The sequence below is a fragment of the Dama dama genome, chromosome 11 (genome assembly GCF_033118175.1).
Source record: "Dama dama isolate Ldn47 chromosome 11, ASM3311817v1, whole genome shotgun sequence".
NCBI classification, from domain to species: Eukaryota; Metazoa; Chordata; class Mammalia; order Artiodactyla; family Cervidae; genus Dama; species Dama dama.
Window position 1 is genome coordinate 9,380,753 of NC_083691.1, and position 15,791 is coordinate 9,396,543.

At 57.1% G+C, this 15,791-nt stretch overlaps 1 protein-coding gene across 2 annotated transcripts in view; it reads right to left on the minus strand.

Moving 5' to 3' along the window:
- Window positions 1-15,515, minus strand: part of LMX1B (LIM homeobox transcription factor 1 beta) — an 83,091-nt gene extending 67,576 nt beyond the window's left edge. For both annotated transcript variants that reach the window (XM_061156179.1, XM_061156178.1), the window contains exons 1-2: window positions 15,377-15,515; window positions 14,349-14,535 (exon numbers count right to left, since the gene is read on the minus strand). In XM_061156179.1, coding sequence (XP_061012162.1) covers window positions 14,349-14,535; window positions 15,377-15,515 — 326 coding nt within the window. The remainder of the gene's footprint in view (window positions 1-14,348; window positions 14,536-15,376) is intronic.
- Between the last annotated feature and the right edge of the window lie 276 nt (window positions 15,516-15,791).

Sequence of the window (15,791 nt, forward strand, 5' to 3'; positions counted from 1 at the left end):
CTGCACCTCTCAGGTCAAAGTTGCAAAATGGGAGATGACAATCCCTGCCCCAGGGTGGTGAGAAGATTCAATGAGCTAATCCCCATGAAACCCTTACCACAGGCAGCACACAGTGAACACTGGCCTTTAATTACGAAGTGTTCATTCAACAAATAATGTTAAGTTTGGTGCCAGGCCACCACTAGGGTACAGAGCCCAAGGGGCTGGAATTTGCCTCCTATGGGATCACTGAAAGTTTTCTCCTGACAGAATGCCTGGGCTCCAATCCCAATTCCACTTACTATCTGTGTGATCTTCGGTAAGTCACTCAACTCCTCGGTGCCTCTTGCCTTATCTGAAAATGAAAATAATAAGAGCACTCCTTGGAGCATGCATTCGTGCTCAGTCGCTCAAGTGTCTGACTCTTCGTGACCCATGGACTGTAGCCCACCAGGCTCCTCTGTCCATGGGATTGTCCAGGCAGGAATATTGGAGTGGGCTGCCGTTTCCTCCACCAGGCGATCTTCATGACCCAGGGATAGAACTTGCATCTCCTGCATTTGCAGGCAGATTCTTTACCACTGAGCCACCTGGGACACCCACCCTTTAGAGCAGCACCTGACAAACCCCGGCCCCTCAGTAAGCATCGGCTGTGATTAGTACTGTTGCTGCTGAGGTTGTGTGCTGCTGACCTAGGTCTGCCCATCAGCAAGCCCCCTGCAGCCAGACCCCCTTCTGCAGCTCCCAAACTTGGGAAGTGTTAGCCCCTGAGAGGCGCAACGAGTACCCTGCAGAACAGAGGCTTCTGTGGGCTTCCTCCCTGTCTGTTTCCCCAGGAGCTGGAACACTTAGGGGAAAAAAGCTCCAAGCCCGCTGGGCTTGTCAAAGCAGGGCCAGATTTACTAAAACCAGGTTTGGACGGTAATTTTGCGGTCATAACAGCTATTTTCTTTACATACTGCTATAGAAAGGGGAACCCCCGGGTTAAAAAAAAAAAAAAAAAACCCTAATTGAAGACACCATTGAGTGTAAATATGCTGGAGTTTTTAATAAAAACATGATGGAGGAAAACATTCAAAGCTCAATAATCAGAAGCAATTTGCGTTGTGAGTGGAGATGTGTCATTCCCACCCCCCACCCCCTTGGCTGGGCTCAGTGCGGGACCGGCAACATTAGACCTATGGCAGAAATAATGAACAGCAGCGAGGTTCAGAGATAGCCTGAAAAATATCCTGGAAAAGAAAAACATATGCCAAAGAGTGTGGTGCAAAAGTCATATTTCATGCCTGACTTTAGAGAATGTTAATAAGGATTAGAACCATACTCCAACAGAACAACTATCAGTCAAGGCGGGTAATTAATTTTGCTTCAGATCTCTGCTTGGGAAAATGAAAGCAGGAAGTGTTACTTCACAGCACAGAGATCCCACCACACTAGAACAACTCAGAGAACTTCCAAAGCTGTGTCCTGTGCCCAGCTGAAAGAAACCTGACTGATGCTGGCGGGTTCCCCTGATCTGTTGCCATGTAGATTTGGGGATCTTTTCTCAATCGTAACAATATCAAACATTTTTACATTTCAGGATTGGTTAATAAATATGATTAAGATAACACGTCCCAAACCACATGTCCTCTGCTCGGCCTCCAACATGTGGAAGACAGATGTGTCTTCTGTGCACAGATGACCCAGCCGGCTGCTCCCCCGAGGCAGGGACCTTGGGAGACAGAGCCCCGAGAGGTCCTGGCAGCCCAGTGGCCCTCTGTGGCCCTGACCAGGCGGCTGGCCTCCCTGTGACCTGCTGTAGAGAGGAAGGGCCAAGCCCAGGGGGTCTTGGAGTCTGACACTTGGGGGACAGAGAGATAATGGGATGTGGCACTGTGCCACCTGGCTCTTGGCCTTGGGTGTCCCAATTTAGAAGATAAAATTCCCAAACCCACACAACCCCATGCTATCCAGAAAGCTTGCAAAATCATTTCATCATAGAAGCCTGTTACCCCCTCTAAGAACTGGAATTGTAGGACCTTTCCTCAGTGGTCTGCCTGAGGTCACCCCCCCCCCCCCCGGCCTCAGTGGCCTCAGTCCAGGGGAACAGACAAGGTCACTGATAAAGCCAGAGCCTGGAAGAGGGTTCTAGAAAGAACTGTGGAGTTGGAACATAGATCCCTAACTGGGCAGCAGAATGAGGTTCCTGACTCTGTTCTGCTACCACTGATGCTGGGCTACACCTGGCTACACCTGGGCCTAATTTTCCCATTTCTACAAGGATCTTAAAGAGGCCCTCAGCTGGGATACTCTAAACCAGCCCAGGGTCCCGGTGGCAGGTGTGGTCCTGGTCCTCTGAGGTCCTTGGAGGCCAAGGAGAAAGCCAGGTCCTGAAGACCAGGGCAGGGAAGCCTGGGAATGCCACTGCCTACGGCAGGACTCCACTTCTGGGGTGCGGGTGCAGCAGGTTCAGAGCCAAGGCTGGTGTGGGTAAGGACCTCTCACACCCCAACCAACCAAGGCCCCGCCCCCAAAGCTAGTTTATGGGCCAACCTGAGAGCGAGCTTCTGTCTTAGGTTTCCCCAAGAGCTAGAAGGGAGGAAGGAGTTTGCCCAGATCAGGCAGAAGGGCTAAGTCCGCAGAGAGGAAGGGCCTTCTACCTTAGTGGTAGAATGAATGAACCCATCACAGCAGGGCACCTCCTGGAGAGGAAAAAGGCCACTCGCGGTCCCCAGAGAAGGGGCACTATGACCTGGATGAGCCCAGCTGCCATAGGGCAGGGGAGGGTAAGTCCGGGCCTCCTGGCCGCTTTGGGAGGGTCTCCTTTGGGCATCACTCAGCTCTCGGAGGCTACCCTGGAGGTCAGGCCCCACCTTAGCTGGATGCAGTCAGGACTGCCTGGTGGAAAAACCCTGTCACCGGCTGCCTCGCCTTCTTTCAGCTGTGACCCGCTGGTCACTGCTGCGCTGCTGGCCCCCTATCACCAGCTGGGGCCTTGGCCTCCCTGGAACACCCCAGGCCTCTCCCCAGCCGGAGGAGTCCAGGCTAGCGGGCAGACACTGCGAGCCCAAGGCTGGCCCGGCTGGGCTGATATGAACCATCTGCGTTGTCTTAGGCCGCCCCTCTGCCCACTGTCCCTCTGAACTCGGCCGGTTCCCGCGGGCCGTTTGATGCCTCGCAGGGTCACAGACCCCCGCGCACAAATCACCGCCGCGGGGCTGGGGGTGGGGCGGAGGCGCTGAAACCTAATCCGCAAAGTTTGCTCTGCCGCCGGCGGCTCGCTCCTTCCCCCGCTCGCTCGACCACCAACCCCCCTTTCCAAACAAGGCTTATTTTTCTTGCCAAAAAAACAAAGTTGGTATCAAGTGTTTCGAGGGAGAAAGTCTCTCCCCCACCCCCGGCCTGGGAGGAAGGGCCGGGGCTGCTGGCTTCAGCAGGCGCTGCAGAGGGGGCGCCGGCGGAGCGCGGGCAGGAGGTGAGCTCCGAATTCCCAGATCCGCTGGTCCCCTTCCGAGTTCCGGCCGGTCCCCATGCCCTTCTTCACAAGCCCGGCTGTTTTTTTGACCCTGCCTGGTTGTCCCCTGCTCAGATGGGGCTCCCTTCTTGGGGCTCTCTGTCCTAGAGTGACCAGAGATGGAAGCATCACTTCCTGCCCCTTCTCCCTCCCCATAAAACAGCCCTTGCCTGTCGCTTTTACGAGGTGACACTCTGCTCTCAGCCCGATCCTCCCCACGCCCCGGAGCCTGGGCTCCAGAAGGAGGAGACTGCGTGCAGTCAGGCGTCTCAAGAGCGCTCCCAGGGCGCAATGGGATCCCGGGGAGGCTGCCCCGGAGCACAGCCTAAGAGTTTTAAAAGGAGGCCAAGGAGCCGGGTATAGGAGAGACAAATTCCTTCGAAGTACCCTCCCCCCCCCCCCACCCCCACCCCCCAGCTCCGCTGACTCTGGGGCTTTGGGTCTGAGATCCTAGAAGCCAGGCGGGCGGTCGCCGGCCTGGTCTCCTGGAGGGGCGCTGGGAGGAGCCCTGGGGGGCGCGGGGGTTTCATTTGCTGGGTGTTGGTTTTGCTTTTGGTGTTTTTCAGCCTGTGCAGCGACCCGGAGCCGTGTGCCGCGACTTCTCGGAAGCCCGCGGCTTCCCACTGCGCCCCGGGGCGAACGCCAGCGGCTAAAGTCCGCAGCCGAGCCCCGAGTGTTGGGCTGGAGATCTAGCTGGTGGCCAGGGCTCAAGCAGGGTGGCGACGTCGAGGGCCCGGTCAGTCGGTGGACCTGGCTGGATCTGGGCGGCCCGAGCGCCGCTGAAAAGATCTGCATACTGTGGGACAGGGTTGGCGGCGGCAGTGGCGAGGATAAAGGCGCCACTGGCCCAGCGGAGAAGCAGGTTTCCGCAGGGGTTGAACAAAAGAATTCGCCCTCGAAGAAAGGGGCCCAGCGAGTAGGCTGCGAACGGTCAACCCTGAGACTCTCAGGGGTATCAGCTTGGCGACATCAGTCCCAGGGATCCAACGAAATCCTCCCCGCGGAGGGCCCCAGCCTGGTTATCTCCCTCCGGCCTCTCCCGGCTTCTCAATCCTGCTTTACAGGGGATGGTGGACGTGCACTGCCCAATGCCACTTCTCCTGGGAAAAGACAGACGGGGCCTGGGTCCTCTGTCAACGGAGGCCAAAAAAAAAAAAAAAAAAAAAAATCCCACCAACTTGTATCCTCTGGTCCTGGGGCCTTTGCCCCCATTTTGCAGAAGCTGACAATTGAGGCTCCGGAAAAGCATCCCCTTCCCCCACCTTTGCTGGAATGCCTGGCGGGCTCCGGAGACCCAAGCGCAATGGGAAACGAAAGGCGCCTGGGGGTGGGGTGGGGGGCACAGGGCTGGAGCCCCCCTCCTCTCTCCGCCCTCGGAAGGGGTGGAGGGGACACGGTTGTAAGGTGCTCGGCTTCTTTTCTCTGCCTGACATGAATAAGGGGATTAGGACGGCAAGTTTCCGTCGTTCACTCCGTCGGACAAAGGGCCCCGCGGTTTGAGCGGCGCAGCCTCTGATTAAACGACAGAGCCCTGTCACTCAGCACCATCCTAGGTACTTGTGTTCGTGACATAATCTTATTAGAAGATAAAACCGGCGAAATCCTTTTCATAATGAAAAGTTACATTTAATGGCTGGACTCGCCCCCCACTCCCTCCCTGGACCCTGCTCGCCTCCCCCCCGTTGCTGTTGGATATGGCTCGCCTGTAATTGGCATTTAAAGCACCAAGTCCGGGAGAAAAACGGGGTTTAGGGTTTTTGTAATCCCCCTAAACTGTCTTTGTTCGAAATCTCCACAGATACAAGTCTGTTAAGAGTAAATATTTGTGGATTGATACAACCCCATTTCCCCCCTGCAAACCAAATCTGAAAAAAAAAAAAAAAAAATCCGCTCTCCCGCCGTGTTTCGGCCGGGGGCACGGGAGGGAGGGCGCTGGGTCGGCCCCGCGTGGGCCCGCGGGGAACTCGGCTACGGGGCGCCTCGCTGCCTCCGGGAGCTGAGGGACTTCGCACGTTTCTGCGGCGGGAAAAAACGGTCTTAGACGCTTTCTTTTTTTTTTTTTTTTTTTTTCAATTTTCTATTCCCTCGATAAACAAACCTCCCGATCTCGCTGCTTTAGGGCCTGCCCGAGGGGGTCGATCGGAGGGCTTGGGGAGGGGCGAGGGCTTTGCTCAATTCCGAATGAAAACGCGAACTCTCTCCACCCGCCTCGCTCCCTTCCAGGGGGTTTCAGTGGCTCGGAGGGAAGTCCTGGGCCGCGGAAAGCCCCGCCCGGCAGGGCTCCTTGAGTCCAGCCCAGGAGAACGCCCGGAGCCGCCAAGGGTCCCCGCTAGGAGAAAGAGCCCGAAGGCTGCCGCGCGGGCTCCGGGCTCCCGGCTCCAGCCCAGCCCGTCCCGGGATCGGGTTCCTTCATAAATCAGCGGCTGGGTGAAAGGGCTGCGCTTTAGAAAGGGCAGGACCGTGTGCGCGTATTAGAGCGCGCGGTTCCCAAATCCGGGCTAAACCCCTGGTGACACCGAAATTCATCAACCGCCGCTGGCGCCCCGTGGCTCGGCCAAGGAGCCCGGGAACCGAGGAGCCGGGGAACCGAAGAGCCCGTGCACCGCGCTGCCCCGACTCGGGGGTAAAGGAGAACGAGGAGCAGGAACTCTCCGAGAGGGGGGCCTGAAGGAGAAGGCGGACGGAGACCTCTGAGAGCCGCCCCGCCTGCGCGCCGAAGGGGGGCGCTGAAGGCAGCTCTGCCGCCCCGAGAAAGGCAGTTATTGTAACCTTTTTCCTTCTCTGGCCAGGACTGGCCTTATTGGGGCATTCCGGTGGAAGAGAGCAGTGATCCGCCCAATTCCACCCCTTCTAATCCTCCAGCGGTGACACTGCTCCCCCACCTCCCGCTGGGTGCTCCAGGGAGAGTCACAACGGTTCAGGGTGGGAACCTGAAGCTTCCAGAACGTCAGGAGTGAAGGGGTGCAGGGTCCCTACCGCTTTGGGAGTTAGCCCCATCTGGGGAAGAATCTGCTAGAGTCACTCCGGACTTGGGCGAAGTTATTAACTCTCCCAGCCTGGGTCTTCTCACCAATACACAGCTGCAGCAAAAAAGGTGAGTGTCCATCCAGACACTCAAAAAACACCCGTCGCTTTCCTTCCAGATGCACTACTGTGGCCTGATGCTCTGGGGTTAGTACGGCTAACCTACCTTACTAGGTGTTAGTAACACCTACCCTGGCAACTGCCAGGGTCTGCTGGGAAAAACTGGGAACTTATGTGCTTCACCCACAGTAATGAGAGCCCATCCACAGGCTGCTGACTGCTTGCCTCCAAGGACCAGCTTCTGATGGCCAGCCCTGTGCCAGCTTTGGGTTTCTGCAAGGGGAAAACCCCCAAACACCAGTCCAGACCCGGGTGAGAAGTAAGAGGGTGGGCAGGGCTGCTCTAGGAGGTCGGTTTAGGAGGCTGCTCTCCTTGGGCCTCCCACTCGGGCAGACAATGCAGCCCCGCCAGGCAGGGCCCCTCGGGGGCTTCCATCCCAGGCAGGCAGGCAGGAAACATACATTGACTGGATGCCGAAGGTAGGCTGGCATCTTTGGGTTTGTTTCACTTTTCCTCTGAGCGACCCAGTGAGATTGGAAAGATCACCCCTATTACAGAGAAAGAAAAACTGAAGCTCCGGAAGGAAGAGGCATCAGCTTTCCTCGATGCCCTTGGCCTGTGTTACTGGGAGCCGGAGACATTCTCGAGCCCCGATCTGTAACCGCGGTCTTGCTCTTTCCTTTGAGAAACTGTGTCTCAGTCGGACGGCCCGCCTTTTGGAGGAGGTGGCCCCAGAGCACCCTGGTTTTCTTTCCGTCTCCACAGGCTTGGGCAACTCCAGGCCTGGGCGGGTGCCCACACCCCGGCAGCCCAGTAACTATGGCAATCCAGGAGTCACATGACAACAGTTACTGAGTCCCCCTTGAAAGCCGGAGATGGGAGAGCAGAAGGGCGGTCACACCCAGCTTATCCAGACCTGTGGTGATGTTGCACCTCCCCTCTCACCATCAGAGCTGGGCATCATCAGCAGAGGCATCTGGGGTTGGGGGGCGCCCTGGCAGCTCGATGTTCCAGCATGCTCACTCATCTTCCTGCACCTAGCGCGGTGCTCAGTGGTCTCCATACCCCGGCCCCAGTGGGCACCTCTGTCGCTCTGGACAGCCTTCAGCACCCTCCCCGGCTGGCACCCACCTCACAGTTCCTGAGGAAGCCTCTGACAGCATGGCCGGCCAGGAAGCAAACATCTTTGTTTCTCCTGGAACCCGATTCCAGGAACCGGGTCCCCACCCCACCTCCACCACCGCCCCCAGTTCACCAAGCGCCAGGCCAGCCAGGTGCTCTGCCATCAGCCGGCACACTTGGTCCTGGGCTGGGCCTGGCTCCCGATTGAAACAAAGCACCCTTCCTCCCCAGTGTGCGCACACGCGTCCCCTGGACCCTGAGACCCCCCTACCTCTTTTCAGGGCCCCAGGGTCCACCAGGCAGATCCAGCGGCTGCCAATCAAAAAGCTGAACAGAAATGGATACAACATTGCCCTGGGAATTACAAAGCAAGGGCCTCGCCAGAAATTTATTTATACTGATCAGGCGACCCAAAGGTAAAGGGCAGCGAGGAAGTGCTGTCAGCCAGGCCTGAAACTCAAGAAAGTTGCCATTCGGAGCACAGTGGCCCCTTATACCCCTCCACTCCCAACACCGCAGTAGTTAAAGCAAACACAGGCCCTTCACTGCCCTGTCAGTTACACCTTCCCCCCAAAATTACACAAACTTTGAAAGATTTTTCTGAGAGGAGATGGATGCTTCAGGAGACTTGAGGTCAAGGCTAGGCTGTTTAAAGTATATCATTAACAAATAAACATTTACTGCAAAAAAAAGAAAATGGAGAAAAACCCTATAGGCCACCGGGGAACCAAATCATGTTGCTTTTGGCTTCAAATGACAGGAGACATTTATGACATGAATGGAGAACACCAGCCGGCCGATGAAATGGCAAACGTCTGCCACTTTGCTTCCTCTGCCTTCGTGAATCAACTTTTTCAAATATGGTTTTCAGCCTTGCCCTCCCCTCCGTACCACCACCTCCCCACTTCTGACTGCAGTGGCAATAAATACATATAATTTTGGTTTTGCTCTCTGCTGCCATCAGCACAGAATCTGGAGGTTGGAGAAGGCTGGGTCAGCCACAGAGCCAAGGGCCTTGGGTCCTCCAGCACCCTCCGCTGACTGACAGTTCACAGGAACTCCTTGGATGAGTGGACCATCCCTCCTTTTTCCCTCCCCTAAACCTGAGGCCTGATTGTGGTGTCCAACAAATTGGAATTTATAACTCATGTCACTGGGAGTATCCTCCATTCTTCCACCTAACTAATGCCAAAGTAGGACTGGGTGGTTGTGAGTGAGTGGTGTGTGTGTTTTCCCTTTTCTGTTTTAAAAACCTCGTTAGCTGCAGGATAGAGGAAGTTCCCTGGGGAAGCACTGCCAGCTCTTTATGGACCAAAAAACCTCCCTGGGCTGGAAGAGCCTCCTGACTGCCTGGGCTGGTATTTCTCACCTGAAAAATGTACAGTCCCTGGATCTCTCCCGCACATACCCTCTCTTCGGAATCCTCCCTGCAGCCTGGGAGAAGTCGGTTGAGCTTTATTTTCTGTCATTTGAATCACAAGAGCAAATGAACATGAACAGCTCTCCAAACACTAAATTATATTATTGAGTGTGCTTTTCCAAGTTATATGTAGACCCTGGAGATTCCAATGGAAAGATCTTTGATTTAGCCCAACCTCCACGCGCTGCCCACCCCCCTCCCCCCACAAGAAGGAATAGGCCAGGCCCCCCCTGCCTATTCTTGACAATGCACAGTTGGCATTTGTTTTCACTCATGTAATCAGAAGCTTTTCTGCCTCTATGGAGGCTCAGGAGAGGATACTGGATCCCATGAAGTATGGAACATTTACTGAAGCTTCCCCACCCCCACTGGGGTACCCGGTGGAATCCTCACAGCCTCCGTTGTTCTGTGGATGGAGAACCTCTGGCTCAGAGATGGGCAGCCACTTGGCTAAGATCACACAGCTGCTGAGTGCTGAGGCTGGGAGGTGAACCCAGGTCTGCCTCAGTGTCCCACTCAGGCAAAGGGAATGGTTTTCCCAGGGGTGTCCCTCATCTTTCCTTATGGCAAGCCTAGCATGCCAGCTGCCCTCTCTTTGGCATGGAATCCATGGGTGGTATGGTGTGTGGCCTCAGAGACAAGGCATTCCTTGCCATGCTGATGGTGATAAAGCAACAATAATAATTTCCAGAGTATTAACAATGTGCCAGGCAAGATGCCAGGTCCTCTGGGGCACGTTATCTCCAATCCTCATAAAAATACTTCTCCCTTCCCAGGTGGGTATGTCCCCCATTTTACAGAAGAGGCTCAGGTAGGTGTCGGGACTCTAAGGTCCTAAGCCTGGCTCCAAAGGACACACACAGGAGGGAGCTGAAGGTCACCAATCACATACCCCAGAGGAGATTCTCATAGCCTGCTTTCCCCACTCGGGAAAAGCCCAGCAAACAAATTAGGCTACACCAGCCCAGAGCCTGGGGAATATAGGGTGAGCCAGGAGTCAGCTGTGAATAATGCATCCGTTCAGCAGTGGAAGACTGCAGCCTCAGGAAGGCCCTTGCTTACCCTTCTGCCTGCAGCCAAGTTGCTGGGGTTAATCGAGGAGGTGCCCTCCCGGGGGCCAGAGGGTCCCTAGATTTGGGCTGGCAGAGGGAGCCCCTCGGCCCTTCCATGTCCAGGGAGAGCACTCGAGAAGTCTTTCAAATAAGGCAAAGCGCTGGCTCTTCCTTCTAAGGAAATCCGTTTCCAGGACAGGCCCACTACTCTACCCCAGGCTGTAGGCAGGGATGTCACAGCTTGAAACTAGTCTGCTGGGAGCCATGCCAGCTGGGGTACCCACTGGTGCAGGGGATGCTCCTGGTGTAACTGGCACCCTCCTAAAGGAGGCCTCCCAAGCAGGGAAAAGCAGCCGCCAGCAAAGGCTGGGGCCTGACTTTGCTCTCCCCATGCGCCACACCCGGTGCTCAGAGGTGAGGTGAATCTCCCAGGAAGGCCCTTCCCGGTGTAAACACTTCCCAGGAAAGGAATGCGCTGGGGAAGACTGGGGTTGGGCCACTGGAGCCACAGTCAGCTGGGGTAAATTAAAAAAAAAAAGAAGAAAGAAAATCACCCCAGGACTCAGACAGCTTTTTTGTGAAACTCAAGCAAAGCCTTCCTGCCCCACTCTTGCCGCTGTGGGGGCATCCGACCTGGGCAGGCGAGGCCCAGGGGCCCCGCGCGGGCTCCACGGCGGAGAGATAAGGCCGCCCAGGCAGGCCCGGCAGCCGAAGGGCGCCGCGAGTCCTGGACGCGGAGGTGGGCGCACAGCTCCCGCAGGCTCCCGCTAGCCGCACACCGACGAGGCTCGAGTGGCCAGATCTGGGAGCTGTCTTCCAAGCGATTAGGCTCCATTTTGTGACAGATTTTTGGATTCTGCCAAGGACCCTCCCCCCTTCCGGAGCCTCCTCCCGGAATTCGCCATCTCCTCGGGATAGAAAGATAGAAACCCTTTCCAGACTAGCGACAGACGGCAGAAAAAGAGAGTTACATAATTCTATTTGGCTAAGCGGCAAAAGAAAAAAACAAAACGAGGAGGTGGGTAATGTCATTTTTTAAATGTGTTCTGGGGTGGAGGAAGGAGGGGGTGTTTGTGTTTGGAGGTTGTGGGTCTTCCCGGTTTCTAACCCTATTTTCTACCCGAAACGGAGCTCGCGCTGCCGAGGGGCCAAAGCCTGGGGGCACAGCTGAACGATCCAATGCTTTTTTTCTCCCCTGAAGGAGACCCCCCCAAAACACGTAAGTGAGAAAAAGAAGACTTCGAGTGATGCGTGAAAATGCCCAGATGCCCGTGGCCCGCTCTTCACTTTGCAGGATGAGGACGTGCGGGTGGATTTTTATCAAACATTATTAAATGCGGCCGAACGTCAATTAATCACCCCCGTGGTGCGTAAAATAACGTTGTGCCTCTGAGTGTCCCGGACCTTTAAAATAAATCGGAAGGAGGAAGAGATGCTTAATAAAAATAGGAACCTCTTTCTAAGGATCGAGCCCTGCAGCTCCTCTCAAGGCGAAGAAACAGTTTTCAAAAGTTCTTTTTTTGGAGGGGGGCGTATGTTAATTTCCCGATACCGCTGACGCACAGACTACAAAATCAAGAAGGCACGTTTCTGTGTCCACTTGCCTGCATTCTCGTCTGAAAAGCATTTACGCACAGATGCAATAAATATGCATCTGCGATCCTCAAAGAAAAAAATAAATTGTGAAATACATTTTTATTGTGCAAAGAACATCTCTTCCCAGTGAGCCCCTGCTTGCCTCTCTGCCCTTGCTCTCCCAGAGAAAAGCGGATGCAAGATCCACCGGAGGATTTGTCCCCAGAAGTGTCTTGATAACAACCCCTCCTTCTGCCCCCTCCTCCGCCGGCCAGTCTAGTATAGATACCTAATTGGCATTATTGGAAGAAAGAGGGGGCAGGGAAGGAGGAGGACACCATGAGAGGTATGAATAATGCCCGCCTGCTGCCCACAGGACCTAGACTCTGCGCTGGAGATTCACCCTGACCCAAAATTCACTCGCAAATACACCCCTACTGCACTGAGGAAGAAAGCTCTTAGGTACTTTTTTTCTATTTTAAACAAATATACTTTCAGCAAAGCAATAGTTGTCTAACGCTTAATTGTTTTGTAAAATGAGGGAGTTGGCCTTTCAGCTTTAAAGGATCATCCAGCTCAAATTGTGTGACTTTACAATTCCCTGCTCTGAAGAACCAGGGGGGCACCCTCTCCTGGTTTAAAGAAAATTGCTATGAATGACTGGGGTGTGGGGAGGAGAGGATGGGCAGATGGGTACAAGAGGCTGGAAAGAGTCTTTACAAAACGTAAAAGAAAAAAATATTTTTTTTTTTTTTCAAAAACTTGCACAAATGATTTGAAGGCCCATTTCCAGTTTTCTGGGCCTCCGGCCCCCACGTGTTGAGTTGTCCAGGCTGAGCTGCCCTGGGCAGTGGCACCGCCAGAGCCGTGCTTGGGCGGGCAGAGACCCCAGGATGTATGTGGGCTGGAGGCTGGTGAGCCCCGCCGAGGGGCCAGTCCCTGGGGCCAGCCCAAAGCCTCTGACCGCACCTAGCTCCCACTACTTTCCTCCTTTTCTTTATACTGCTCTATGCCTGTCTGTGGCTGAGCTGACTGGTGGCCTCAGCTTCTTCTGGAACTAGAATCACATCAGTCCAGAGCACAGCACAAGCCCCATGAATGGCAGTGTGCCTAACCCGGGGTGCTCCAGAGAGAGGGGCAGTCTTTGGGGACCACAGAAGAGTCGGCTCAGGACAGGGCCCCAGTTCCTGCCTGCAGAGCCCCCCAGCTGGCAGGAAGAGCCAGGCACAAAAAGCAGCTCCTGCTGGGTCCCTGGACCAGGGGAGCTCAGAGTAGGCGCTAGCGGAGGGCTCAGCCGGGGTCTAGAACCTGATGCCCTCTCCAGGGCTCTGGCCTGCAGTCCCACCTATTTCCAGGTCTCAGTCAAGCTGCTCCCCTTCCCATCAAGGCGTGGATTTAAGGACAGTCCCTAAGCAGAGCAGGTAGGCTGCCCTTGCTGTCGATACCAAACACTGGCCGCAGTGTCTTTTCTCAGAGATTTGGGCACACACAACCCCTTCTGAGGGCCACACCACCTGAGCAGCCTACCCACCCCATAACCCTATTGGAAATGGTTTTCTGGGCATCACTGCAAAGTTCTCACGGGCACCCACTAGTCGCTGCCCTGGGCATCCCCATGCCCCTCTTCCTGCTGCTGCTCCCCTCTGCCTCCCTCTTAATCACACCACCAGGCACAAAACCCAGAGGATCAAAAGAAATAAAACAAAAACCTGGATCTACTCTTATCTACCCCACGCCCCCTGCCAAACAAATCCATAGTCTCAGCTAAAAACAAAAGCCAAGCAGGTAGGGCTCAGCCCAGTCTCTGGCCCCAACCGTGAGAGGCTTGGGCTGCAGGAGGTCAGAGCAGGCCAGCCCTCCCCAACATACACACATTGCAAGAAAGAGGGCCTGCTGGGGAAGGCTGACTTGGTCAGCTCCTCACCCCATGGGGAGCCCAGATTGTGGTTTGCCACCTCTTAAGGTCCTCTTCCTAGACAGAGTCTCCAGCCAACAATAATTATGTGTGCAGGATTCCCGCATGGAACGGCCTGGGGAGGGTGCACACCCTTTTCTCTCCATCAGGGACTGAAAAGGCAGCAGGGAGCCTGGCACAAAGGGGGCATGCCCCACGGCTCCAGCGCTTCAGCACCCTGGCACTCCACCCCCTTGCTTCAGCAATCCCCAACCGACACAAACTCTGCCTTGGAGCTGGGGAAGCACACCGCCAGGGCCCGGCTCCCTAAAGCACTGCTTTCGTTTAAAAAGCAATTCTCGGTCCCCAGTGCAGGCCTCCGTGAAGCCAGGCCCTGGTCCCGCAACCGCAGCATCGTATCCCCGACTCCGCTCAGGGCCTTGTCCCGCGCACCCCAACGGGAGCAGCCCAGCGCAGGTTTCCCGAACAAAAAAGATGGCATCTAGGGGCTGCCGGAGGGTCCCGGCCACCCCACCGGGGTTAGCCGGGCCGGGATGGTTCTGCCCTGCAGGGAGACGCGCAACCCGCGGAGTTCTCTCTGGAGTTGACCGGCCCAGCGGCGCGCGGGGCCGGCTGCAGGGCGTACGCGGGCCCCGGCCGGGCAGAGGGCGGCCGGGCTCGAGTGCCGGGCGGCGGCGGGGAAGGAGGAAGACGCGAGGCGCTTACTGTTGGTAGTCTTGTTTGCAGTACAGTTTCCGATCCCGGAAGTAGCAGCTGGTGGTGAGGGCTTGCTGACACGCCGCGCACTGCAAACATTCCTCGTGCCAGGACGACTCGTTGACTCGCATCAGGAAGCGGTCGGAGATGGGCCGCTGGCAGCCCTCGCACACGGCGGGATGCGGGCAGTCGGAGCCTGCAGCGCACAGGGTGAGAGCCGGGCCGTCAGCGCCGACCAGCCCGGCCCAGCGTCCCGATCGCGCTGTGCCCGCGGCCCCCGGCCCCAAAGGCGAGGGCAGCCCGGGAGCGCCGCCCGCCGCCTGCGCCTCCCCGGCCGCCGCGCCGGGGGCCGGGCAGCCTCAGTGAGCTCATCCCGGTCGGCGGACTCCGGCGCCGAGAGGCCGCGCGGGCCTGGAGCCTCAGCTCGGCGCTGTGCGCTCCTTCTCCGGAGATCCAGCGCTCGGTAGTAATACAAGAGAGGAGGAACGAACACGGCGCGGGGCAGCCGGCCGGGACCGAGACAGGCGAGGTGAGGTCTTAGGCGCACGCCCCACGGTGGCGTTCCTTGTCTTCTCTCCCACATCTCCCCCCAAATCTGTAATCTGGGTGACCCGGGGAACATTTCTCTCTTAGACACGGCCCCTCCCCAAGTGACCCGGCACCACTCCCAAGCTTGCCAAGGTGACTTCTTGTCTTCTCCATCACCCCTGCCACCGCCTCCTACCTCTCGCCTCCCGAGTAGCAGCTCTAGAACTGTGGCCCGGTGAGGATGGGAGGTGGCGGCTGGAGCTGTGCCTTGTCCTCGCTCCTCCTAGGGGGTGTCCCTGCGTACCTCTGTCCCCTCAGGATGCCTGTCTAGGCGTGCCTCTCGTCTCTCTGGTGATCACTCCAGGAGTCTTCTGTGTCCCCGACACCCCCACGTTCTGCAACACCATTGCCTTTATCCGTTGGCCTGGACCCTCCGTGTCCACCTACAGGGGCCGAGGCCCCTGTCCCCTGCCAATAGACCACTCGGGGCATCCCGACCCCGCACTCACCCAGCAGCACCCCCAGAGTGGCGGGCCCGGGGCGCAGGGCGTGCTCCTCCATCTTGATGCCGTCCAACATCTTCGCGCAGTCCGTCTGCCCGCGGGGGAAGCACCTCTCCAGCGACTCGGGACCTGTTGCTATATCCATGGGACGCGGGGCGCGCTGCGGGCCCCGCCGGCCAGGGTGCTTGCCCGCCCGCTTGCCGGCCGGCTCGCCTCCCGCCGCAGCCGCCGCCGCCGGGGAGCCGGGGAGCCGGGGAGGCGCGGCCCCCGCGGGGTTGGAGCTGCGGCTGGGGCCGCCGGCTGCCCCCGGCGAGTGCGGAGCGGCCACTCGCTGGCCCCGGGCCCCGGCGTCGTGCGGGAGGGCCGGGGCGGCTGCAGCCTGCGCCGCGCTCTCTCCCGGGGCACTCGTGGGCACGCGCGC